The sequence below is a fragment of the Macaca mulatta genome, chromosome 11 (genome assembly GCF_049350105.2).
Source record: "Macaca mulatta isolate MMU2019108-1 chromosome 11, T2T-MMU8v2.0, whole genome shotgun sequence".
Lineage (NCBI taxonomy): Eukaryota > Metazoa > Chordata > Mammalia > Primates > Cercopithecidae > Macaca > Macaca mulatta.
This window is the reverse complement of record NC_133416.1, coordinates 1,680,353-1,707,351: the sequence shown is the minus strand read 5'-3', so window position 1 is coordinate 1,707,351 and position 26,999 is coordinate 1,680,353. Positions and strand designations below refer to the sequence as shown.

Genomic DNA, 26,999 nt, shown 5'->3' with positions numbered 1-26,999 from the left:
GCAGGAGCTGGATGCCACCTGACTTCCAAAGGGATTTGCTCTCCAATCCTTAGAGACCATTAGATCCAATATTCAAATTACCCCTTTTTTTGATATCCCAGAGGTTTTTTTTTTTTTGAGACAGAGCCTTACTCTGTCGCCCAGGCTGGAGTGCAGTGGCACGATCTCGGCTCACTGCAACCTCTGTCTCCTGGGTTCAAGTAATTCTCCTGCCTCAGCCTCCTGAGTAGCTGGGATTACAGGTGCCCGCCACCAAACCCGGCTAATTTTTGTATTTTTAGTAGAGACGGGGTTTCACCATGTTGACCAGGCTGGTCTTGAACTCCTGACCTCAAGCGATCCACCTGCCTCGGCCTCCGCAGGGCTGGGATTACAGGCGTGAGCCACCGCGCCCCGCCTGGCCGTTCCAGAGGTTTTTTACCTTAGGGCAATGCGCAGTGATAGGATTTGGGGTGGGTTTCTAATGTGCGATAGGATTTGGGGTGGGTTTCTAATGTGCGATAGGATTTGGGGTGGGTTTCTAATGTGCCATAGGATTTGGGGTGGGTTTCTAATGTGCGATAGGATTTGGGGTGGGTTTCTAATGTGCGATAGGATTTGGGGTGGGTTTCTAATGTGCGATAGGATTTGGGGTGGGTTTCTAATGTGCGATAGGATTTGGGGTGGGTTTCTAATGTGCGATAGGATTTGGGGTGGGTTTCTAATGTGCGATAGGATTTGGGGTGGGTTTCTAATGTGCGATAGGATTTGGGGTGGGTTTCTAATGTGCCCTTTGTGTGTCAGAGGAAGGTGGGAAGGGAGGATCGTCTTGCCACCGTGACCACAGGCACATGTCCAGGCAGACCAGGTCTAGGAAGCAGCACTGGCAGTGGATTCTCACCCAGACTTCTGCCCGCGCCCCTGTGGCAAGGCTGCCAGGCGGGAGATTCCTGCTTTGAGCTCTGCTGCTTGAGGAAAGGGGGAGTTGTGGCGCGCCTGCCGCTCTCGTGTTTGAGTTTGAACTCCTTTTCTGCCCCCAGGATGGTTCCTATCACGAAGATGTTGGTTACGGTGTTAGTGAGGGCCTCAAGTCCAAGGCCTTATCTCTGGAGAAGGCAAGGAAGGAGGCGGTGACAGATGGGCTGAAGCGAGCCCTCAGGTGAGTGCGGGGCTGGGAGTCTAACCTGCCTCATTCCAGCGCTTGCTGCAGAGCAGGTTTCGGTGGTTTTTGGGAGAGGTAATACAGCCACGTGGTTCAAAAATCTAAGCAACGTGGAAGATAAGTCTCACCGCTGCCCCGGCTCCTGTCTGCCTGTTTTCCCGCTTCCCTTAGTATGTTTTCAGTGTTTCTGTTTCAGGCTTCCCTTGCGGGAATAAGTGGTAGAATCCTGTGTTCTCTCTTCTCCGCACACCCAGTAATGTGTGCCGGACACCTTCCCCCTCCTACTGCGAGTGCACAGACAGCACCGTCGTCCTCTCCGTGCGCCTCAGCAGCCCTCCGCTATGCACAGTAGCAGAGTTGACTTAGTTACACAGTCACGCGGGTGTCTGCGTTCGTCCATTTATGTTGCTATGCAGGAATACCAGAGGCTGGGTGACTTATAAATAAAGGAGGTTTGATTGGCTATGGTTGTGTGGACTGGACTGGAAGCCTGGTGCCAGCATCCGCTCTGGGGAGGCCTCAGGAAACTTCTAATCACGGCAGAAGGCGAAGAGGGAACATGGAGAGAGGGAGCAAGAGAGACAGGGAAGAGGTCCCAGGCTTATTTATTTATTTTATGGTTGTTTTTCATTTTTTGAGGCAGGATCTTGCTGTGATGCACAGGCTGGGGTGCAGTGGTGCCATCGTTGCTCACTGCAACCTTGAACTCCTGGGCGAAGTGATCTTCAGTGATCTTCCTGCTTCAGCCTCCCGAGTAGCTGGGATCGCAGGCACATGACACCACCCCCAGTTAATTAAAAACTTTTTTTTTTTTTGTAGAGACAGGGGCTCCCTATGTTGCCTAGGCCAGTCTGAAACTCCTGGACTCAAGTCATCCTCCTGCCTTGTGCCTCCCAAAGTGCCAGGATTACAGGCATGAGCCGTCATGCCCAGCCCCACACTCCAACCACCAGATCTCTCGTGAACTGAGTGAGAAGTCACTCAACACCAAGGGGGTGGCACTAAGCTGTCGGTGAGGAATCCAGCCCTAGGATCCAGTGCTTCCCACCAGGCCGCGCCTCCGGCGTGGGAGGCCGCGCTCCAGCACGGAATTGGGAGGGAATAACCACGAAACCATATCCGTGTCTTTGAGAATTGAAGTGAATTGAACCCGAAAAACCTGTGAATTCTGTGGGGGAGTCCGCAGACCCCAAGTTAAGAACTTTGCTCATGGAAGGTTGTGCCCTTGAGCCCCAGTCCCCAAGTGTGTGTCGCCTCCTCCCGCTGGGAAATTGGAGCATTCTTTGGAAAAAAAAAGGAAAACGCTCTGCAGTTTGTTCTCGGTATGGGGGGTGGCTGCTGGGTTTTGTGAATGGTGCCTCAGTCTTCTCATGCTCATCGTCTCTGTGAGGGCAGGGGTTTGCGTCTTGTCCTCACTGCGGTATTCTCAGAAGCTAACAGTGCGGGAACGTGCCGGATGCTTACCCGACGTCAACGGGGAACACATGGTGGGGTCCGTTTTCTCCGCTGCACCTGAGAAGCCACCTGTACAAAGTTGTACGTCTGTTCTCTGATATTCACGTGTAACAATTCTTAACCCTGGTTCACTTTTTTTCCCTCTTGCCCTTAGGAGTTTTGGAAATGCGCTTGGAAACTGTGTTCTGGACAAAGACTACCTGAGATCACTAAATAAGCTTCCACGCCAGGTACGTCAGACATGGATGGGTGCAGTGCGGATCACGCAGCAAACTCCTCTGTGTCTGAGTTGAGTGCTTGGAGGATGCGAGGAGAAGTGAGGACTCAGCTGTTCAGAGGGTCTGGAATGTTTATTTCAGATTTCGAATGTTAGAGCTAGCAGGAACTAATCACAACAGTTTACTTTTTTAAAAATCACATCATTTGACAGGAATGTGAGATCTGGAGCATTTGTGTGACGTGTAGGTAGAGAACTGTGGCTGGGGGTAGTCTGTGAAGCCTCAGAGCGAGCACACAGCCCTCTGCAGCACCGCTCTCCTTCCCACACACTCCCAGCCTCGCTGCTGAGCCTTCATTGTTTTCCTTAGTTCTCGTGTCATTAAGATTTAGACGTCCATTATTTCTGTCAGTACCTGTCACGTGATCTGAGCATTTGCCTTTGGAGAATGGGGTCTGTGGCCGGGCAGCCCTGAGTCACACCTGACTTGCGATGAGTAGCTTCTGGAGTGTTCCTCCTGCCTCATCTGCGCTCCGAGGTCCCTGCCATGTCACCCCCCACGGCAGCATTTCCATCCTGTGCCTGAGGGATTCTTTTCCTCACGGAGCCCCACAAGGTGTGTGTCTCTGGGCATCTGTACAAACTCCTTTAAACAATCATTTGTAAACATGATTGGATTCAGTTTGCTAATATTTTGTTAGGCATTTTTTTTTTTTTTGAGACGGAGTCTCGCTCTGTTGCCCAGGCTGGAGTGCAGTGGTGCGATCTCGGCTCACTGCAAGCTCCACCTCCTGGGTTCACACCATTCTCCTGCCTCAGCCTCCCGAGCAGTTGGGACTACAGGCGCCTGCCACCACGCCCGGCTAATTTTTGTATTTTTAGTAGATGGGGTTTCTCCCTGTTGACCAGGCTGGTCTTGAACTTCTGACCTCAAGTGATCCGCCTGCCTGGGCCTCCCAAAGTTCTGGGATGACAGGCGTGAGCCACTGCACCCGGCCTTTTCTTTTTTTAAATTGTAGTAAAACACATCACATGTTAACTATTTTTAGTGTATGGTTGAGTAGTGTTAAGTGTATTCACATTGTTGTGAAATTGATCTGCAGAACTAAGACTCTATACGCATAAAACAAGAACTGCACATTTCCCCCTATTCCCAGACGCTTGTAACTACTTCCACTTTCTTTCTTTTTTTTTTTTTTTTTATTTTATGAAAGATGAGGTCTTGCTCTGTCACCCAGGCTGGAATGCAGGAGTGCAATCCTAATTCACTGCATCCTTGAACTCCTGGGCCCAAGGGATCCTCCTGGATCCTCCTGCCTCAGCCTCTCAAGTGGCGTGGACTACAGGTATGTGCCACCACACCTAGCTGCTTTATTTTTTAAACAATTACTATGTTTTTTTGTAGAGACACAATTTCTCTGGGCTGGTCTTGAACTACTGGGCTCATGTGATCCTCCTGCCTCGGCCTCCCAAAGCGCTGGGATTACAGCATGGGCCACTGCACCTGGACGCAGCTGATTAACTTTTTTTTTTTAAGTGATGAGCTCTTACTGTGTTGCCGAGGCTGGTCTTGATTTTTTTTTTTTTTCTTTTATAAAAAATTAGGCTGGGCGCTGTGGCTCCTGCCTGTCATCCCACACTTTGGGAGGCCGAGGTGGTCAGATCCCTTGAGCCCAGGAGTTCGAGACCAGCCTGGCCAAATGGTGAAACCTTGTCTCTACTAAAAAATACGGCCGGGCGCAGTGGCTCACGCCTGTAATCCCAGCACTTTGGGAGGCCGAGGCGGGCAGATCACGAGGTCAGGAGGTCGAGACCATCCTGGCCAATACAGTGAAACCCCGTCTCTACTAAAAATACAAAAAATTAGCCGGGCGCGGTGGCGGATGCCTGTAGTCCCAGCTACTCAGGAGGCTGAGGCAGGAGAATGGTGTGAGCCCGGGAGGTGGAGGTTGTGGTGAGCTGAGATTGCGCCACTGCACTCCAGCCTGGGCAACACAGTGAGACTCCATCTCAAAAGAAAAAAAAAAAAAGAAAAAATACAAAAATTAGCTGGGCATGGTGGTTAGCCTGCCTGTAATCCCAGGTCTTCCAGAGGCTGGGGCATGAGAATTGCTTGAATCTGGGAGGTGGAAGCTGCAGTGAGCCGAGATCATGCCACTGTACTCCAGCCTGGGAGACAGAGTGAGATTCTGTCTCAAAATAATAATAATAAAATAAAAATAAAATAAATTTCTTTTGTGGACGTGGAGTTTTGCTATTTCCCTGGCTAGTCTCAAACTCCTGGCCGCAAGCGATCCTCCCACTCAGCCTCCTTCAGTGCTGAGATTATAGGTGTATGTGTCTGTTTCCTGTTTCTATGAATTTATCTACTCTGGATACCTCATATAAATGGAATCGCATAATGTTTGTCTTTTTGTGACTGGCTTATTTCACTTAGCATTAATGCATCCGTGTATCAGAATTCCCTTCTTTTTAGGGCTGACTATTCCATCGTACAGACCACAGTTTGTTCATTTGTCGAGGGACATTTGGGTTACTTTCAACCTCTTGGCTATTGTGAATAATGCTGCTGTGAATGTGGGTGTGTAACCCTCTTTAGATCCTGTTTTCAATTCTTTTAGACATATTCTGAAGGGGATTGCTGGTCGTATGTAATCCTATTTTTCAGTTTTTGAGGAGCTGCCATACCGATTTTCATAGCAGTTGCCTCATTTGACAATTCCACCAGCAGTGCACATGAGTTCAGGTTTTTCTAAACCCTAACCAGCACGTGTTATTTTCTGAGTTTTTGGCTTTTTTTTTTTTTTTTTTTTTGAGTAGCCATCCTAATGGGTGTGATATTTTATTGTGATTATGAGTTGCATACCCCTGATGATTAGTGATGTTGACCATATTTTCTTTTTTGAGACGGAGTCTCACTCTGTTGCCCCGGCTGGAGTACAGTGGCACAATCTTGGCCCACCACAACCTCCGCCTCTGGGTTCAAATAATTTTACTGTCTCAGCCTCCCAAGTAGCTGGGACTATAGGCGCCCGCCACCATGCCAGGTGGAGAATACAAAAAATTTTACCGTGTTGCCCAGGCTGGTCTCAAACCCCTGGCCTCAAGTGATCCACCAGCCTCGGCCTCCCAAATGCTGGGATAACAGGCGTGAGCAGCCACATGTGGCCTGACTCCGATTTTTATGGAGCTTTTTCGTATTGTTTTTGTACTCTCTCTTTCACTGATGTCTGCTCTCATCCTTTTAGAATTTCCTTTCTTCTGCTAACTTTGGGTATAGCTTTTTTTTCTAGTTCTTTGAGGTATAACGTAGATTTGAGATCTCCTTTTTTTTGAAAAATGTGTGCGTAACTTCCCTCTTAAGACTTTTCACTGCACCCCAGAAGTTTGGTATGTTGTGTTGTATACTTTTGGTGTGTTGTGTTGTGTTGTGGTATGCATTTGTCTTAAGGAATTCTTCTAAGTTTCCTTGTTACATTTCCTTTGACTTTAAGTGTGGTGGTTAATTTCTGCTGATTCGTGGATTTTCCAGTTCTCTTTTTGCTGTTGATTTCTAGTTTGATTCCGTTGTGACTGAAAAGATACTTTATATGATTTCCATCTTGAATTTGTTAGGACTGGTTTTTGTGGCCTGACATGTGGTCTGTCTTGGAGAATGTTGCATGTGTACTTGCAAAGAATGTATTTTCTGCTGTTGGTGGGTGGAATGTTATATATATGACTGTTAGGTCCAGTTGGCCTATAGTATTGTTCAAGTACTCTATTGCCTTATTCATCTTTTGTTTGGTTGTTTTATCCATTATTGAAAGTTGGGTAGTGAAGTCTCCTACTATTATGGTGTTGCTTTTATTTCACCTTACAATCCTATCAAAGTTTGCTTCATATATTTAGGACCTCTGGTGTTTGGTGCATAAATATTTATAATTGTTATATCTTCTTGGTGAATTGACATTCTTTTTTTTTTTTTTTTTGAGATGGAGTCTGGCTCTGTCGCCCAGGCTGGAGTGCAGCGGCGCAATCTCGGCTCACTGCAAGCTCCGCCTCCTGGGTTCACGCCATTCTCCCGCCTCAGCCTCCTGAGTAGCTGGGACTACAGGCGCCCACCACCATGCCCTGCTAATTTTGTGTATTTTTAGTAGAGACGGGGTTTCACCGTGTTAGCCAGGATGGTCTCGATCTCCTGACCTTGTGATCTGCCCGCCTTGGCCTCCCAAAGTGCTGGGATTATAGGCGTGAGCCACTGCGCCCGGCTGACATTCTTATCATTATATAATATCCTCTTCTCTTATAACAGTTTTTTGTTTTTTGAGACAGAGTCTTGCTCTGCTGCCCAGGCTGGAGTGCAGTGGTGTGATCTTGGCTCACTGCAACCTCTGCCTCCCGGGTTGAAGCAGTTCTCCTGCCTCAGCCTCCCGAGTAGCTGGAACTACAGGCGTGTGCTACCATGCCCGGCTAATTTTTCTTTTCTTTTTTTTGAGACTTCTGGTTGCCCAGGCTGCAGTGCAATTGTGTGATCTCAGCTCACTGCAATCTCTGCCTCCCAGGTTCAGGCAATTCTTCTACCTCAGCCTCCCAACTAACTGGGGCTACAGGTGTGTGCCACCGTGCCCAGCTAATTTTTTCTATTTTGTAGAGACAGAGTTTCACCAAGTTGGTCAGGCTGATCTCAAACTCCCGACCTCAGGTGATCTGCCCACCTCAGCCTCCCAAGGTGATGGGATTACAGGCGTGAGCCACCGCACCCAGCCCTAATTATGTATTTATTTATTTGTTCTAGACAGAGCCTTGCTCTGTCGCCCAGGCTAGAGTGTGGTGGTGGTATCTTGGCTCACGGCAACCTCTGCCTCCCAGGTTCAAGTGATTCTCGTGCCTCAGCCTCCTGAGTAGCTGGACTACAGGCACCCGCCACGTGCCCAACTAATGTTTTGTATTTTTAGTAGAGCAGTGTTTTGCTGTGTTGGCCAGGCTGGTCTCAAACTCCTGGGCTCAAGTGATCAATCCACCTGCCTTGTCCTCCCAAAGTGCTGGGATTACAGGTATAAGCCACTGAGCCTGGCCCCAAATTTCTCTTTTTTTTTTTTTTTGTTGAGACAGAGTTTCACTCTTGTCACTGAGGCTGGAGTGCAATCACGGCAACCTCTGCCTCGTGGGTTCAAACCATTCTCCAGCCTTAGCCTCCCAAGTAACTGGGATTATAGGCGCCCACCACCACGCCTGGCTAATTTTTGTAGTTTTAGTAGAAATGGGGTTTCACCATGGTGGCCAAGGTGATCTCGAACTCCTGACCTCAAGTGATCCACCTGCCTCAGCTTCCCAAAGTGTTGGGATTACAGGCATGAGCCACCATTTCATAAGTGAGCACAGCTATTCACCTCCTGGATAGGGAAACAGAGCTTTACCAGCAGCCCTGAAGCCCCATTTTGCCTTCTTCTAGTCACTGCCTTGCTTTCTTTTTTTCAAAAGTAACTACTGTCCTGTCTTCTATTCTGACTTTCATAGATTTTTTCCTGTTTTTGAACTTTATGTATGTAAAGTTCACAAATGGAATTGTACTGTAAGTGGAATTGTACAGTTTATATTTTAAGAAAATTGACCAAAGTATTAAAAAGAACATGTAGACATGTAGACAAGTGCACGTATCATCCATGCTCTGCTTGATGAATTTTCAAACCAAACATATCCACATAGCCAACATCTGAATCAAGATAGGACACTGCCAGTACCTAGAAGGCCCAGCCGTGTTCCTTGCAGTCATTGCCATCCCCTGCCCTCCTTCTCACTACTGAGCAAACCACTTTTAACAACACAGATTGGCGGGTGTGGCGACTCACTCCTGTAATCCCACCACTTGGAGAGGCTGAGGAGGAAGGATGGCTTGAGCCCAGGAGTTGGAGACCAGCCAGGACAACATAGTGGGACCCTGTCTCTACAAAATAAAAATAAAAATTAGCTGGGCCTGGTGGTCCCAGCTACTTGGAAGGCTGAGCTGGGAGAATCATTTGAGCCTAGGAGGCCCAGGCTGCAGTGAGCTGTGACTACGCCACTGCACTCCAGCCTGGGCCACAGAGCGAGACCCTCTCTCAAAAACAAACAAAAAAAAAAACAAAGCCACAAATTTGTTTTTATTGTTATGTACTTTTTTGCAATCCTACAGTTTGAACTCTTTGTATCTTACTTGAATTCAGCATGGTTGTGAGGTTCGTTCATGGTGCGTGCAGCAGTTGCATTGCTGTATCGTTTTCTTTTGCATGAGTATGTGGCAATTTACTTTTCTAGTCCTTTCCTAGTAGACATTTTGGTCTGTGTAGCTTTGGATGTTGTGAATGGAGCTGCTGTTGGCATTCTTCTGCTGTACATTCACGCTCATTTTTTGTTGGGAATCATTGGGTGAGAAGATAGGTACATGTTTAGTTTTAGCAGGTTCTTCCCATGTTCCTGTGTGGCTAATTCACACCCCACATGGCCTTATGTAAGTTCCAGTTGTTCTGTATCTTTGACAGCACTTGGTATTGACAGTCTTTCAAAAGAGTTTTCAAAGCTCATTTCTTTTTTTTGAGACAGTCTTATCCATCGCCCAGGCTGGAGTGCAGTGGTGCGATCTCAGCTCGCTGCAAGCTCTGCCTCCCGGGTTCAGGCGATTCTCCTGCTCAGCCTCCCGAGTCGCTGGCGTGTGCCACCGTGCCCAGCTAATTTTTTTATTTTTTAATTTTTTGTATTTTTAGTAGAGACGGGCTGTTACCCAGGAGCTCCTTCAATTTTTTTTTGTATTTTTGTATTTTTGCCGTGTTGGCCAGGCTGGTCTTGAACTCCTGGACTCGAGTGATCTGCCTTGGCTTGCCAAAGTGCTGGGATTACAGGCATGAGCCACCGTGCCTGGCCAAAGCTCATTTCTTTTTAAACTACTCATTTATCTTTCAATGTAGATATGAAATCTACACTATAATTTTCATTTTCAGGTCAAATGTAATCATCTTAATCCCTCATATTCAAATAATTATTCCATCAGCATCAGTTTGATGAATTGAGAGATGTTTTCCCAAGTAAAAGTATTCTGGATTTCTGTAGGAATCAGTGTGGAAATGAAATCGTTTGTCCTGTGCCCCGCAGCACAGGAGTGTCCGTTCTCATGTTGATGAGATGCAGGACCAGCCCCGTCCTGGAAGATTCCTTGCAGCCTTGGCTGGCGGCCGACGTCCGTGCCTCCCGGGTGTTCTTCCCTCTGTTGTCTGAAGGGTCCTTCGTGATGCCACAGCGTACCCGAGGCTGCCTCAGTGACAAGTGCTCTTTCCAGGGGTGGCCCCGGCAGAAAGGGGTGAGACGGCGCAGACCTCCGCAGAACCGTGTGCGCTCACTTCCGTGGAACAAGGACAAGGAGGCAGCACAGACAGACCCAAAGATTCCAGTTCGATTTTACAGAACATCTGCCCTAAGGCAAAACCAAAGAAGGATTCCTTTTTATCAAAACTTCACTAACACAGAAGGGTATAAATAAAACATGAAATTGTTTGGCTTCTCCTTCTCGTAGTACTACTTGGAAGTTGTAGATCCTTTGCCTCAGCAGGACCTAGAAGGCGCAGTGGATGGAGGATATCAAATGCGATTCTCCAGGAATCTATACCTGTGAGTCAGGGAGAAGCAGCGGAGGCCAAGAGCCCGTTGAAGGAATTTTTTTTCTCCTCTTTCTTTCCTTACTAGTTGCCTCTTGAAGTGGATTTAACTGAAGCGAAGAGACAAGATTTTGAACCATCTGTGGAAGAGGCAAGATATAACAGCTGCCGACCGAACATGGCCCTGGGACACCCACAACTACAGGAGGTGACCTCCCCTTCCAGACCAAGCCGTGTTGTGATACAGGGCGACAAGGACTGCAGCTCCCGGTATGCGGCCCAAGGCCCCTTCTTTCCTCTCGGCCCCTTCCTGTGTCATTGGGGCGGCCTCCACCTCCTCCTTCAGAGCCAGCCAGCCGTGTGCGTGCTCCCAGGAGCCATGGCTGTGACTCGGGGCTCCTCTCACCGTTGGTCCTCTCACGCAGAGGCCTGACTTCATCCACCGTGGAGAGCGAGGCCACGTACCAGCGGAAGCTCCGGCAAAAGCAGCTGCAGCAGCAGTTCCGGGAGCGGATGGAGAAGCAGCACGTTCACGTCTCCAGGCCGTCCGCTGAGAAGAGTGAGGGTGTGTGAGGGGGGAGCAGAGCCCTGGGAGGTGCCTGCAGGAGGAAGTCTGGCCGCAGGTCGCCTGATTCTCTGCCAGTAACCCTGTGGCCGGCTCCAAACCAGGCGTCGCTGGGACTTCTCTCATGCCACACGCAGGAGAGAGGAGCCCAGGAAATTCAGATATTTAAATCTGCCATACATTTTCCCATTTCTAAAGACAGTGATTTTTTTTTCCCCCATGGAACTAAATGGGCATTGATAAAATCTTCTAGAATTAGAAATTTCAGGGTAAATAACTTTTTTTTGCTTCAAATACTTTGGCCATCTCTACATTAGAAAGCCTTGGCCGGGGTTGCTCACATCTGTAATCCCAGCACTTTGGGAGGCCAAGGTGGGCGGATCACTTGAGGTCAGGAGTTTGACACCAGCCTGGCCATCATGGCGAAACCCCATCTCTACTAAAAATACATAAAAATTAGCCAGGTGTGGTGGCGCATGCCTGTGGTCCCCCCTACTCGGGAGGCTGAGGCAGGAGAATTGCTTGAATCCAGAAGGCAGAGGTTGCAGTGAGCCAGGATCGTGCCACTGCACTCCAGTCTGGGCGACACAGTGGAGGAGACCTGGCCTCAAAAAAAAAAAAAAAAAAAAAAAAAAAAGCCTTGTTTCTGAGATGTCTTCAAATACAAGGCAGAATTGGGGTTGAGAATAACGGGAACCTTTGGCAGATGGTTTATCTATCAACTTTAGTTTATTTCGGAGTCCAGGTTCAGTGGGAACAGTGATACAGACGCCTTCCTCTCTTCCTTCTCTGTCTCCCCTCCTGTTCTCTCCTGCCCGTCCAGGGGCAGGTAATCCTTACTCAGAGCGGAAACAGAAGCCTTGTCCAGATCCCTTGAGCTCTTGCCCAGTTTTTCCCTAGGAATCGTGAAGAAGATTCAGAGGACTCGCTCCATGGTTGTTCACTGATGTGCCCCTCAGCACTCACAGGCTGAAATTAACATAAAAACTCAAACAGAACCACTTCCTGTCCCATGGATGTCCTTACCGAGAGTGATTCTAGATGTTTAGCTTCTCAACCATTGCAGAGGCTCCCGGGTAGACTGTGGAGGACGCTGCCCTCCAGGCCTTTCCTGCCCCTTGGCAGACAACGTGAGCCATTGTTATTTTAATCCATTTCACACATCAGGTTTTGGCTTAAGATTTTGTTTGTTGGTTTGTTTTCAGACAGGGTCTTGCTCTGTCGCTCAGCCTGGAGTGCAGTGGTGGGATCAGGGTTCCCTGCAGCCTTGACCTTCCTGGGCTCAAGTGATCCTCCCTCCTCAGCTCCTGAGTAGCTGGGACTACCAGTGCATGCTCCACACCCACTGATATTTTGTTTTTTGTAGAGGTGGGGTCTGGAACTCCTGGTTTCAAGTGATCCTTCCACCTTGGCCTCCCAAAGTCCTGGGGTTACAGGGTGAGCCCCTGCGCCTGGTCAGATTTTAGTTTAAGATGTTGTTTGAGCAAGGGTTATGGCTGTAACAAGCAAGCCAGACACTGGACTAGATGGCCTGTAAGAACCCTTTTACTTTTGCTATGAAAAGAGAAAAGAAACTTGTCTTTCCCACTGGTGAGAGGAATTCAAACCACAGACAGATCTGTAGGTGGGACTGGGACTCGGGAATCCGAAGTTCTTTTTACTGGCCGAGGCAGTGCAGCCCGAAGCGGTGTTGTCCTGAGAGTGTGTCCCCTGACGAGAGGGGAGTGGACTCAGCTCTGAAATCCCATGTAGTGATGTGATCGTGACTTGTCCTTTCTCTCCTCTGAACTGTAGCGGCGCGTGCGGCCCCTCCTCTGACGCACAGCACTCCTGTAACCGCCGTCTCGGAACCACTCCCGGAGAAAGACTTCCTTGCAGGAGTGACTCAAGAATTAATCAGTAAATACCTTGAAATGCTTGTAAGCTACTGTGCTGTATGTTTTTAGCAGCCACAGAATACCTTTCAGGCAGCACGGAAGTCCTCATTTCCGTGGGTTTTCGTTGAGGGGTTCTGGCTGATGGCACATGTCCAGTTTCTCTTTCGTCCTAACCGAAGGGAAGTGTGCTTTGAGGGGGAGGGGAGAGAAATTCCAAAAACTTTCAGAAGGTACTCAAGACATGGAATTTCTGATGGCCAGTTTTTCCAGTGCTTTCTTTGAGAATATTTCATTATTTGCTGATGACACCCTTTCCCTTGACCTCTGTAGAGACTCTTGAAGACAACTCTGAAAAGTGGGCTGTGACTCCAGATGCCGGGGATGGTGTGGCCAAGCCCTCGTCTAGAGCAGACCCAGCCCAGGCCGCTGACACACTAGCCCTGAACCACCAGATGGTGACCCAGGACAGGACTCCACACAGCCTTTGCCACCAGAAACCACAAGCAAAATTTGGATCTTGGGACCTCCAGACTTACAGCACCGACCAGCGCGTAACAGGTAGCAGAGAGGTGTTTAGGCACAAAAATTAAAGGGAGGTCCCAGCTTTAATTCTGGGAATTTTTGAGGAAGGATGACATTTCATTTGAAGTTTGATAGAACAGGGAGCTTCTGTTAGGGAAGGCGCCACACGTAGAAGATAATTGTTTCGGAGCCAGAACTTTTCCTCTGGGCTCCTGACTGCAGGTACAGCCCTTTCCAGCTCCCGGTAATAGCAGGAAGCGGAGGCGCGACTAGCAGCAGGTCTGTCGTGAGCACGACGCCACTTGGTCGAGGAGAATCATCTGCCTCCTCCTAACAGTAATTCTCCTTCTTGGGCTTAGTCTAGATTAGGATCATTAATATAATCCAGAAATCATTAGCTGTCAGTTTATTTTAAAATCATGGCAGCTACATTTAAGCCATTTTGTCTTCTGCAGGAAACTGGGAATCTCATAGGAAGAGCCAGGACATGAAGAAAAGGAAATACGATCCATCTTAACTGAGGCGCAGCCACGCGACTGGACTGTCACAAAGGGACTTTGGAAAACTGCTTTTTCGTCATGAAATTGTTCATCTCTCCTGGACAACGAACTTGATTGCGATTTATCTTGCTTCATTCTGAACCTTACCAAGAGGATCTGAGTGCACTGCAGGTAGAGCTGAGCACTTTTGGAAAGCTGGTCTGCCACTCGGGTAGGGAGAGGCTCAGGACAGATGAAATAGCTTTTCTTTGGCTTGTGAGGCTTCCCACTATTTATTACTAAACTATTATATTAATACAGATGGACATTTTAGGAATCACCAATGGCTCCCTGCCCTCAAGCAATACAGGCCAGACTTGGTCCTAAGCACCTGCCTCAGCAATTGCCTACATTCAGTTGTTTTGCATAACATCTGCCTTCTTTCCTTTAGGGTCCATGCCTTTAATGTTGTCCACATGACACACTGTCGATCACGGCAGGAAAAAGGTTGGAGTAGTGCTTTTACTACTTCGTATCGATCCAGGTTACAGTCTTCATTTAATATAAACTCTAATTTATGGGTTTACGACATTACAATCCTGCATTCTTTCAAGACTTCAAGACTGACATTTTTTTCCTAAGGAAGGAAATAATCATCTAAGACCAAGAAAAAAGGCTTTTTTGTTTGGTTGGTTTTGAGACAGAGTCTTGCTGTGTTGCCCGGACTGGAGTTCAGTGGTGCAAACACAGCTCAACCTCCTGGGCTCAAGTGATCCTCCCACCTCTGCCTTATGAAATACAGGGATTACTGGTGTGAGCCACTGTGGCCAGAAAAGGCATTTTTGAGAAAGCAAGTCGTATACCTTATAACAAAACAGAGTATTTATATATTGCATAGCCCCTTACCTAAAATGCTTGAAAGCAGAATTGTGCATTTTTTGAATATTTGTATATACATAGTGAGACCTTGGGGATGGGACTTCCTTCACCTGTGTTTCATATGTACCTCACACACACAGTTTTTGCATGAAACAACGCTTGTGTGTAAGAGATACTGCAGCTGAAGGGGACTGGGTGTTTTTTTTCTCTTAGGGTCACTGAAGAAGCTTGTCTGCCTGGTGCTTTGCGACTTGTCACACGAGGTCACGTGTGGAATTTCCCACTTCTGGCATCATGTCAGTGCTCAGAAATTTTCGGATCTCGGAGCATTTCGATTAGGGGGATACTCAAACACAACTGTTTCTACTTCCCCATTTCAGATGTGAGATGTAACCCACCTTGACCATAAATTGGCTTTTCATAGTGTTCAGATGTTTCATAATTCTTCCCCCCAAATAATGAAGTTTGCAATTTTACTTATTTTTTTTTTTTCGCGAGGGTGTCTGGCTCTGTAGTCCAGGCTGGAGTGCAGTGGCGCGATCTCAGCTCACTGCAACCTCCGCCTCCCGGGATTCAAGTGATTCTCCTGCCTTAGGCTCCCGAGTAGCTGGGATTACAGGCACCCACCAAGACGCCCGGCTAATTTTTGTATTTTTAGTAGAGGAGACGGGGTTTCTCCATGTTGACTAGGCTGGTCTCAAACTCCTGACCTCAAGTGATCTGCCTGCCTCGGCCTCCAAAAGTGCTGGACTCACAGGCATGAGTCACCGCATCCAGCCACTTTAATTTTTTTTTAGACCTATTTTGGGGCTTGGCTGTGCCTAATCTTGAAGCAGTGACTTCTTATTTTTTGGCTCACAGACCCATTTGGGAAGCTGTGAACCTGAGATAAGGAAGTCTGAAAGTACTAGCCGGCAGCTGACCATTTCTATTCCTTTGGAAGATGAAGAGGCAGCAAAAGAGCTCCCAGGAATTAGGAATCCAGTTATCAATTGCACTTAACTCAAAATAGTGCCAATGAGAATGTGAAGGAATTTTCTGGAAATGAAACCCCACAGCTCAACAAAAGCAAGTTTGGTTTATTTGAATGGTTTCATTAAATAAGTCTACAAAGGTAACAAACTGAAGCACAAAGCGCAATCTTACAAGAAGCGCAACACCCAGAGTTAGTGCAAAATGTACAATTAACGGCTGCTGGGAAACCCCCGAAGTTTGAATTTTTATCTTTAAACAGTGTACATTGTTAAATAATGGAAGGAAAACATTTATAATTCAGAAAGTTTTTAATGTGGAAAAAGATACTCAAAGTGTACTATTAACACAAAAATAATTTAAACAGTTCAGTAGCACTAGTTCATTCCTCTAGGCTTCAGTTATTTCATCCACAGGAGGATGAAATCAACAGTAAATAAAACCACTTCTGACTTTTTGTGCATGAGTGAAAAGATGTCAAAATTATTAAACCCAAAGAACCAATGAGAATGTGCCGCATGAGGCTCCCTGCTCCTCTGGTATAAAGTGTGTTCCACTCTTGGGTGGCCCCTTTCTCAGCTACTCAGCCCCTTCTTGGTTCTATCCTTACTCTCTCCACAAGAAATGGAAGCAGAGAATAAATCAGTCAGTCGTTTTACAGCAGGGGTTGAAGCCCCTGCCCTTTTCCTTTCTACCTTTTAAAACCCTTCGGCTCTCATTTGCATATTTAGGGCCATAGGCCAACTTCATAAGGGAAGCAGGGCCCTTACGGAATGAACAGGGCACGGGAGCCTCCAGCCTCTTTCTGTGGTGGTGGTTTCCGGAATATGCCGTTGACGTGGGTAAAAGGTTGGAAATATTTTCAGTTTCCCAACTAAGAGTCAATAAGCACCCCAAAATAATTAAGAGTCCTAGCTTCTTTGTCTGTCTTCAGAGATAACAAAGATCCTAAACACAGCCAATTAGGACAGTATTTCCGGAAAGCTCTGAAAATAATAACTACCCATTACAAGTAGGCATAGCACTAAATAACACTGATTGGTTGCAGTTATTACTTACGGGGAATATTTATTTGAAAATGTGAACATATTAGCTGTACTTCTAGAAATAAAGGTGGCACAATAGATGATGATCCTGCAACCATGTGGACATCATAAAGGAAACGAGTAGGAATACGTATTCTTTCCTACAATGAGTAATTCAGACGTGGAAAGATTCCGATGTGGAAAGATCCACTTTCCACAAAACATAGTACCCCAAGCTGAGAAATGCACGGCACATGTGCAACAAAGGAAAGCAATCCAAACAGTTTTTCTGAGAGCAACTTTCTCCATCTGTGACTTTTCACTATCAGGTTCCCCAACTTGAAAACTAGCCCCCACCCCCTTCTCTTTATGTTCAGTTTCTTCTAGGTCACGTCTGTTCAAGCCTAGCTCAAGTAAGAAAGGTTTATATGACAGTCACTGGCCAGGCTTCACGTATCTTCAAAACAAGTTTGTTTCCTCATTCTTCAGTCTGTCTTTCACCCAGCACACACCATTCTTTTCAGTTGCCCAATTTTGTTACAACACCCCCTCCTCACTATTCCTGAAACAGAACTTTCTGTTTTTAACCACTGATGCCAACTTAACCTCCCACCCTACTCATCTTACACCTGCTCTAGACAAAGTTGTTGAAGGACTTAAAAAAATACTTTTTCAATTTCCCTTTGGCATAACCACTGCTGGACTGCTGGGGTCACATGGACCTAAGATTTCCTTCCACATGCCCTTTATTGATCTGGGGTCTGATAAGTTGATGCTAATGGCAGAAGCAATAGAAGTCCAAGGCACTAAAATGTCCAGCAAGCAACACTGGGAAACAGAAGTATTCAAGTACAGTAATTTATACAATTTTACATTCACATTTATTCATCTAATACAATGGAAATACAAAGGAAAAAGTTAAAGTGTCTCAATAAGTAAAGGACAGAGCTAGCTTTTTTTGGAACTTTTTAAACGTTTCATATTTTACTCTTAAAACTACTGTTGTCCAACAACATTTTATATATCACAGTGTTTCCACATCAAAACTGATGGCAAAGTTACATGTCCGCAGGGAACTTAATTTTTTTTTTTCCTAATTGCTAATGCTGCAGTCAAAGCTGCTAATATCTTTTGCTTAAAGCACTAATGACCTATCATAAGAAAGAGTTGCACCCCAGTCCCCTGGTATTTTTCACTGGGTTCTAAAAGAGCAAAGAAAAACAAAATAAAAAAGAGAGGGGTAAAAAAAAGGGAGGAGGGCAGGGTAGGAGAGAGCCCAGTAGGTTGTTTTTGTCTCTTGTGGTTCAGATTCTTGAGGGAGTGAGGGATTCGGGGCATGAGCCCCACCCACTCGGAAGTACAGATGGGTTGGATTTTACGTTGCGTTCTCTGGCTTCCTTATGAACAAGACTTTCCTAGCCCTCATCCTCATTACTGAGTATAGATAAACAGGAAAGCATGGTCTGAAGCTGCCCCTTTACAAAAAAGCTGTTCTTTCCTTCCTCTCCCACTCCAGTAACTGGAGCGGGGGAGACTCTCCACTCTGAGGGCTCAATGCAGTATGAAAAACATTCCCTTCTGGCAAGAAATAACCAGTTAAATGCAGCACTAGTAGTTAGTACACAGGCTACTTCCCACCCCCCACCCACCCCCCGCATTCCATCTCCTGCCCCCAGATCTATTGGGCTAACGTCTCTAGGTCTACGTGGTCCGCAGGTTGGAGCCTGGGGGGTTGCTGATGGATTTCTGCAAATTGCTGATGTTGAAATTCTGCAAGGAGGCAGTTCCCACAGGTTGGAACTGGCCAATCGGCTGTGGTGCGGGGCCACCCGTCCCACTCCACTGGGCGCCAAATGGGGTAGCTGGAAAGCCATACTGCTGTGGGGGGCACATAGACTTGGTGAAGTGACCTAGAGAGGTAGCTGATGCTGCAGAGATGGGGGCAGAGCCACCCAGGTTCGAGGTCATGGAGATGCACAGTTGCCCGGGTGCAGAGAACTTCCTTGCCATTCCAGGGCCCTGAAAACAAAACCACATGTCAAGTGTGGTGTGGGCCACGGGTATAAAATGTGTGGCGCTAACATACACTTCTAGTCTAATCCTGTAAGATACAGCAAAACAGTCTTCTGTAGTATTTATTGGCTCTTTATATTTACCAAGTAAGGGTGAAAATAATCCTGATGAGAGGGGAGGGACGTCATGTGCATATGTGTGTGTGTGTGTGTGTGTGTAGTTCAGGATGACGAAGGAAAAACGAAGAAGAAAAAGTTGAGCCGACCAGTAAGAGGTTAGGAATTCAGGGAAGGAAAAATAAAAGGGTACCTGGAGGATTTTTGCCCTGTTTTTCTAAAGTGTTAAAATTCATGAGCTACTGAAGAAGGTCATGGTGTAAGACGTTAAGCAGCAGCCTAGTTGTTTATATCACCTCAATTCAGGTGTGTGTTACGGATTCTCCACGGCAGAAGAGAGACTTACCTCATAATTCATGTGCCCTTTGCTTCCTCTCCTGCCTGAGAGAATCATGGCATCTCGGGCCCAGTTGTCTACCAACTTGTGCAAGTCATCTGTGAATGTGCCCTTCCGGCTGGACGTCATGGCAGGAGGCTGAGCTTGGGCGGCTTGGCTGTTCACTGTTGCCCCAACAGTGTTTGTGCTGCTGGTCCCTATTATAAGCAACAGAATACAAGCATTAAAAGAAGCCTAGGTTACAATTTCGGGAAGAGGGAAAACTTCACGGGATGATGAATGGCAAGCCACAGAATGGGGAGAGGATGAATTGGGAAGCCATGCAAGAAGGGAGGATTCCAAGGTTTTGTTTAGCCATTTGTTTTGGTATAATAGGGTGATGAAAACAGTTTCTCTTCAGTAGCTGCTGCTAACGCTGAACAACTCAGGATGACGGTAGGTACACAGGCGGGGCCTCTTTCAGTCCATTCACAAAGCACCTGAGAACTGGAACTGCTCGCCAGTACGCTGTCCCCGACGACATGATGCTGATGGAGGTGTAATACGATCAGCAAGGCTAGTTGCTCTGGAGTTTTGCAGAATGCAGGGTAAAAGAGTGCACTGGGCAGGGTTAAAGTAGGAGTAGGAAAAGATGCTTGGCTAAGGAGAAGGTGGGTTTCCAAACCATGTGGACATTGTGCCACATTCTTTAGCCCTTTTTTTTTTTTCAGATGGAGTCTCACTCTGTTACCCAGGCTGGAGTGCAGTGGTACGATCTCAGCTAACTGCAACCCCTGCCTCCCGGGTTCAAGTGATTCTCCTGTCTCAGCCTCCAGAGTAGCTGGGATTGCAGGTGTGTGCCACCATGCCCAGCTAATTTTTGTATTTTAGTAGAGATAAGGTTTTGCCATGTTGGCCAGACTGGTCTCAAACTCCTGACCTCAGGTGATCTGCCCGCCTTGGCCTCCCAAAGTGCTGGGATTACAGACGTGAGCCACCATGCCTGGCTTTTTTTTTTTTTTTTTTTTTAAGGCAGGGTCTCTTCTTTTTCTGTCACCCAGGCTGGATACAGCAGCACAATCACGTCTCACTGCAGTCTCAAGCTCCTCCTGCCTCAGCCTCCCAAGTAGCTTGGGACTAGACGTATGCACTACCACACCCAGTTAATTTTTTAATTTTTTATATAGACAGAATCTCCATATGTTGCTTAGGAACTGCTGGGCTCAGGCAATCCTGCCATGTCAGCCTCCCAAAGAGCTGGGATTACAGGTGTGAGCCACCATGCTCAGCCTAGCCATTCTTTAAATAGAGAGAAGTAATAACAGAAGTAGCATGCTGTGTTCAGAAGAGTTTTTCACCTGGACCCATAAACATGATTTTACAAACATAAATTTGGGAGGGGTTAGCCTCTTCCAATTTCCCGTGAGTAAAAAACAAGATGATTCACGAGGAAAGGACTATATGGTGTGCCTGAATCTTTCAACTTCAGGAAGACATGGTTTTCCTGAAGATGACCTCAGTTTCAATTGGCTAAAGGATTCCCACTGCTTCTCCCCACTCTTCCCAGAACAGCAAGCACTCCCATGTAGAAGCGACAAGAAAATGCAGCTGAGGCAGGGTGCAAAGGGGAGGAGGAAGCTGTGCGGTTATGATGAAGGAATTCTATTTCTACGGTTTGATGAGAAAGGAAGAAGGAGTCTATGTCCTGCCTGATTTCGGCTCTGCTGGAGGGCACACTGAAGATTATTCGAAGAGGCACGTTTTGGGGAAGAGGGAAAGAAGAGTCATGGTCTTGTCTATTTTCCTTACCCCCCACTGTCTTACCAGATCTCACGTTACAGAATAAATAAAAGCTACTAAAGTCAGTTGTGAACCACTAGTCCTTAAAGGCACCCAAGTAACGCTGGGGGTGAGTCAGTGCATGCGTTTTCCTGCTTTCCAGGTCAAAGCGGCACCAGGTCACAGCAGCACACCTAACACAACCCTGCCACTTAAAAGCCTGTTACTGACCATCACTCGTCTCCAGTCAAGCTTATATCCTACCACCTGGGGAATGGCACACACGAGCATGTCTGGGCTGGAGTAACAGCTAATTCCGAGGTGAAGCTGCAGAGTGAGGAAGGTCACATGCTTCCTACCACTATGGCAAGACGTGGAACTACTGCAGTGTGAGTGTCAGCTCACTTCTTGGTGTCTGCTGGAGCCACAAGGGGATTGCTATTGCACATACAGTGTGAAGGGAAGAGTAAGTTCCCCTACAGTACAGGAAACTCAAGTGGAGAAGTATTAAAGCACAGAAAACAGACTTCCATGAACAGCAAATGTGAGAGAGAGGTGAAGTGGGAAGCACAGGCAATGAGGATGGGCAGTCATGACAGTGAGTGACTCAATCTAGAAAGCAAGCGTACATGCATGGGGGATTGTCATCCTGTTTGAACAATTATTGCTTGGTGAGCTTGATGTGAGAGACAATCAAAACAAAAAACAAATAATCACAGGGGAGCAGGGCTGTCAAAAGCTAAATACAAGAAGCTCAGGAGACATGACCATTGCTTATCCACACAGAGCTCATGCTGGGAGACACACCTCTCTGTCTGATGCTAGTCTGTTGCCCCTGATGCTACCAAGCCCCTTTAGAACCAAATTTCACTTTTCATTTTAACCTACATTACCTAACACAGGAGTCTCTTCCCATGAGGAAAGAGAAGTCATGAGGAAGAGTCAACCATACAGTTAAACCTTCACATTCTGGCTGCTGTATACAGTCCTCTCATTAAAGAATGAAACAAACCCATCCTTTTCTAACCAGAAATTAACTCCTAAGAAGACGAGACTTGACTATAAAAGCTGTAGAAAGGCCTTTGAGAGAATATGCTAACTTCTTAACCTTTTTTAGTTCTTCTGAAAAGCCCTAATAAGTAGTATAGACTTACCCCCAAGATTCATTTTTAAATTTTCCTCCTGCCATTATAATACATTTCCCCTACTCCCACATCACCAGATCCTAGTAACAATAACCTATTATGAACCATAACTTACAGCCCAGCATCCCAAGTACAGAATTTCCCTGTTGACCCTACCTAGAACACTGTAAGTGGCCTTCTCATTAAAATATGAGAAGCCACGGTCTAAGAAGACAAACTCTAGTAAGTGGTGTTTTTCTCCTCATCAGTCTAGCACACATCTCCCACTTCAATGTGAACAATGGGAGGGCATGGATTTTCACATGCTTTCATCACTGCTGAGTTTCCAGTTGGGATAATAACACTGCCCGGCACATATTTGCTTGACTAAAGGATCGCTCTCCCGTAGGAACCTAGGCATCCCTGATCTCCCTGTACACATCCATGGCCATTACCAATTCATGTCTGTCACAAGCTAGGTTCACATGGGGTTATCACTGAGGGCACCGACTATGAGATGGTTCCTCAATTAAGCATGTTAAATATCTATTAGAATAGGATACAGAGCTAGATGGAAGTTAGGAATCAGGGAGCTATGAGACTGCAGAGCTGAAAGAACTCGTGGTTAACAGGCTTTGCAATCAAGGACCAAAAATAACAGAAAAGATAATTACTACAGAGCTGGTTGCAAGGACAGACTTTTTTCACCATCTTCCCTGAAGCACAAAGAGAGAAGCAATGTGTTAAAGATAAAGAAACATCAGTGTAAAATATTTAGAATCTCCAAACAGCACACAAACGCCCAGCAAGAGAAAGCAGGAGGGGAGACAGATAGGTAGGACCTGGTAGCCCTTGAATAGATATAGTTCTACAGAATGTTTCTAACTGGCTGTTAGCCTTAACGTGATTATCTGATGAGCTGTGTTACCTGGCTGACAGATGTTGGGTTTCTACACCCACTCTCTGTATCTAAAAGAGTAATGCCCTGCATAGAGGTTCTGGAATTGGAGAGGAACTCCAGTCTCTCAGGTCTCACTGCTTGAATTTCAAATACCCAAGCAGCGTTTCCACTGATCCTGTCCCACTTCCTGTTTCTCCAGCTGGGCTGTTAAAAAGCACTCAATTAAATGCATTAGCAATCCCACCATAGTAGACTGATAGTATCACTGTTATGGTTTTAAGTTCATTTACATTGGCTATATTTCCACATCCTAGATATATATACTAACCCCTTCCCTTCCAGAATAATTTTTAAAAGTACGTGGAAAACAAGCAACCTCTGAACATAAATATAGCAGTAAGCCAAGCCGTGCTTCCAAACCATTATCTATTTTGAGAGCATAGAATAATACAACTCAAGCTAGTAAAGTCCCTACTCTTTCAAGTACCTGTTTCATTTCCATAGTTCAAGTCTGTCTTTTGGGATTTGTTCACCAGGCTTACATGATGTATCCTGACGTGACTTCAAAAGATGTAGGGCCTTTCATTTTACACCCAAAGGGAAGTGACAAGTTTCAATATTTCTGACCAGTTTCATTTGAACAACAAGGGTAATACCACCTACCTTTAAAAGTGGGATGAGAATTTATGGAATTTAATTAAAGTGGTATTTGTCACATTATATTTCAGAAACAGCAGCTTTGGTTCTCTTTCTTCCCTCTCAGGCACTTCAGGCTGTAGACCATAGGCCTGACATGTCACATTCTACTTTAAAAATACTCAGCTCCTACTGTTAATGTCCTTGCAACTTTCTAGGTGGACAAGCAAATTAAATGCTTATTCAACTGTCAAAGTGCTAATATGCACAGTCCAGGAAAGTGTGACCAGAAGAATTATTGATCTGAGTCCTCAAAAAAAAAAAAAAAAAAAAAACCACACATGCCTGGAAAACTATCGAATTGGGTAATGCCTTCCACCCACTTCTTTGTTAAATAGCCTGGGACTAGTGAATGTGGGGGAAGTCAGTAAAAGTAAAAAGGCGGTCTTTTTACCTGCTATCCATTACTAATGCAGGTAAAAAGAATAGGGGTGCTAGAAGGATTACAACTGTGTGAGGGAAATGGAAGTTAAATGTGTTATGTACTTTGCTTTAAATGTGGTCACTACAGAGAACAAAGGGAGGTGTAAATTCTTCCCACCATGAAGAGGCCCGAGGACCTCTGACCCATACTCAGAATCAGTGATGGCCTGAGCACATGCATTTAAAAAGCACTTCAATAATCACATCAGAAGTTTGAGGCCTGAACAGAGATCTTTATCCAAATTATAACACGGTTTTTCTACTTGAACTATGTTTTTGTTTTAAACTTTTCTTCAACGAACAGTTACTGACTATTATGTGCCAGGTAGGCACTGACTAATCAGAAAGAAATCACAAGTGCTTTTCAAGTGCTACCTGTTTCTCTGTATATGATCTTAACTTGATTTGTACGATGGCCCTAGGACACTGGCATCATCATTTCACATATGGGAAAGATGGGGTGACCTGCTGTTGTGCCTTGTTTTTAAGTAGAAAGCTGGTAAATCCCAGAAATCCTGTTAAAAGGATAATTTTCACTTGCAGTTGCTGGGCTTTGGTCTTTATCAGACTAAGTGCTTTATCGGAATAACCAAACTAAAAACCCCTTTTTTTGATTTTATGGGGTTAGAGGACAGTAGTGGTGGAATGATCCAATCAAGAGATTCTAGCATCTTTTCAACTAGTAGATGCTTAGGCTTAATTGAGAAAAAAAAAAAAGATTTCAATCTACTCTGACAAAGAATGGAAAAAAATGGTACATAATTTTTACCTGCTGCCAGGATCTAAGAGCATCAATGGTCAAAATGCTTTCTGTCATTTCGTTTCTTTTCTTTGAGATAGAGTCTTGCTCTGTTGCTCAGGCTGGGGTGCAGTGGCACAATCATGGCTCACTGCAGTCTCAACCTCCTGGTCTCAAGGTGGTAATCCTCCTGCCTCAGCCTCCTGGGTAGCTGGGACTATACATGCACACCACCACGCCAGGCTTTTTTTTTTTTTTTTTTTTTTTAAGAGCCCAGGTTGGTCTCGAGCTCCTGGCCTCAAGCAATCTTCCCGCCTCAGCCTCCCAAAGGGCTGGGATTATAAGTGTAAGCCACCGTGTCTGGCTGATTTCTGTCATTTGTAATGCTAGGGCAGAGAGAGAGCACTGACTATGACTGTGGAGTTCAGTCTTCATTATTCTAAGTGACCCAGCAATCTACTGCCTAGATACCACATCTACTCTCTGTCACAGATCTATGAAGAAGCACTTCTACCAGAAAGTTACATTGAAATTTGTAGAAACTTGTCATTTTGACTTTTTTAAAAATCATAATGTGGGGGCCCAAACTTCTGAGGGTAACTAATTCAGCCAAGCCACTGAGTAGATGATATACAAAAAGAGACAAATGAAAATGGACTGCGTGAAACATCAGATCCAAGCAGCAGAAAAACAAGGACAAGGAAGGAGTAAAGGTGTTACACACAAAGAGCCAAGCAGGGCGTACTCAGAAATCGGGTCCTCCTGCCACCAGGTTTGAATGTCACCTGTTCAGATGCACAGTTAAACTTCGCACAGCCTGTGAGAGGGGAAAAACAGGGAAGAACAGAGAGAGAAGAGACAGAACACAACTACAAGATGTTAGAAACTTGAGGCTGGAGTGGTGAAATGCACTAAGATGGCACACAGAAGAACAAGCTTCTGGGGGAAGGTCAGATATGTAAGAGATGAAATATTAGGTCTTAATTCTACCCATCTGCAAAATGCGGAAGCTTTTCTTAGTTGAAATAATGCTAGCTAGTTTGCCCTCCTTGCCAATCGAGTGCATTCTTCCTGTGAAGAGACTAATCTCTAATTTCTGTGAAACTGTGGCAAAGGCACATAAGCCAGTACCTATATTTTTTTATTCTTCTCACCCAGATGTCCAAGTCTTTTCAATTCTTGTTCTAATATGGCTAGAAGCTCTTTCCTCTGCAGGAATTTTTTCAGCAATCATTAATAAACAGAGCTATATTTGGAAAGTAGATTATGGATAAAAAACTGAATTGTATGGTTATTCATTTTAGTATGCCACTCCCATACTTAAAAGTAACAAAATTCTACAATGGCTAAGAAAATGCATTAGCTTTCAGAAACTGCTAAAACACCTTAGAATTTCATCCAGGAAATCTCAGCCTAATATTACAGCGTTAAGTTCCAAATCCCACATGAGCGAGTCATACAGGTCACACAGATGTAACTTTTCACTGTAACTCCTTGAAAAAAAGTAATTTCACCTAATGGGAGCAATGAGCCCACTGAGTCTCGTTGTCACTCCACTTCCCTTTCACCCAAAGATTCTTAAGTGTACAACACACAGGCTGTGTTCTGGTCAGCTAGTCTCCCAATCCGCCTTAACAGGCTGTTGTCCCAGGTATGGCAACATCTCCATTTTATTGTTTTTGGCGATGATGGTGGCTTTGTTACCTTGACCTGGAGCAGAAAGGCTTGGTACTGAAATGGCACCATCACTGGTGAAGGCTGAATAGAGGTTGTCACTGGAGGGAGATGGCTTAAGGGGCTGTAACAGCTGATTCTGCCCGGACTCTGGGATGTTGCCAGGAGGGTGGAGGGTCTGCTGGGGGTGCAAGACTGAAGCTGCACTCTGACCAGACAGGTTACCTGCCAAAAGATAAAGTGGCATGAGGAAACATGTACTCATTAGGCACTGTTCTTACACATTTGGTTTGTTCCACTGAGTGATGGATGGTGGGTCAAAAGCTATGATGAGAAGAACAAAGTCCTCACTAACGGGAGAAGTGAGGAATGACACTAAGAATCAATACGTAGGCTGGGCATAGTGGCTCATGCCTATAATCCGCACTTTGGGAGGCTGAGGCGGCCGGATCACTTGAGGCCAGAAGTTTGAGACCAGC

At 45.9% G+C, this 26,999-nt stretch overlaps 2 protein-coding genes across 44 annotated transcripts in view; one reads left to right on the top strand and one right to left on the bottom strand.

Moving 5' to 3' along the window:
* The window catches only part of RAD52 (RAD52 homolog, DNA repair protein), a 36,441-nt gene extending 20,254 nt beyond the window's left edge, over positions 1-16,187 (top strand). For 7 of the 10 annotated variants that reach the window (XM_028829103.2, XM_077953258.1, XM_077953255.1 and 4 more), the window contains 7 exons: positions 1,020-1,138; positions 2,751-2,826; positions 10,509-10,690; positions 10,846-10,985; positions 12,780-12,884; positions 13,193-13,420; positions 13,840-16,187. In XM_028829103.2, the coding sequence (XP_028684936.2) occupies positions 1,020-1,138; positions 2,751-2,826; positions 10,509-10,690; positions 10,846-10,985; positions 12,780-12,884; positions 13,193-13,420; positions 13,840-13,901 (912 nt within the window). In that variant the 3' untranslated portion in view covers positions 13,902-16,187. The remainder of the gene's footprint in view (positions 1-1,019; positions 1,139-2,750; positions 2,827-10,508; positions 10,691-10,845; positions 10,986-12,779; positions 12,885-13,192; positions 13,421-13,839) is intronic. The other 3 variants (XR_013400762.1, XR_013400761.1, XR_003720471.2) reach the window with 1 other exon arrangement.
* Positions 15,802-26,999, bottom strand: part of WNK1 (WNK lysine deficient protein kinase 1) — a 156,970-nt gene continuing 145,772 nt past the window's right edge. For 33 of the 34 annotated variants that reach the window (XM_015150730.3, XM_077952643.1, XM_077952646.1 and 30 more), the window contains 3 exons: positions 26,551-26,745; positions 19,215-19,402; positions 15,802-18,758 (listed from right to left, as the gene is read on the bottom strand). In XM_015150730.3, coding sequence (XP_015006216.3) covers positions 18,441-18,758; positions 19,215-19,402; positions 26,551-26,745 — 701 coding nt within the window. In that variant the 3' untranslated portion in view covers positions 15,802-18,440. 34 annotated transcript variants of the gene reach the window in all.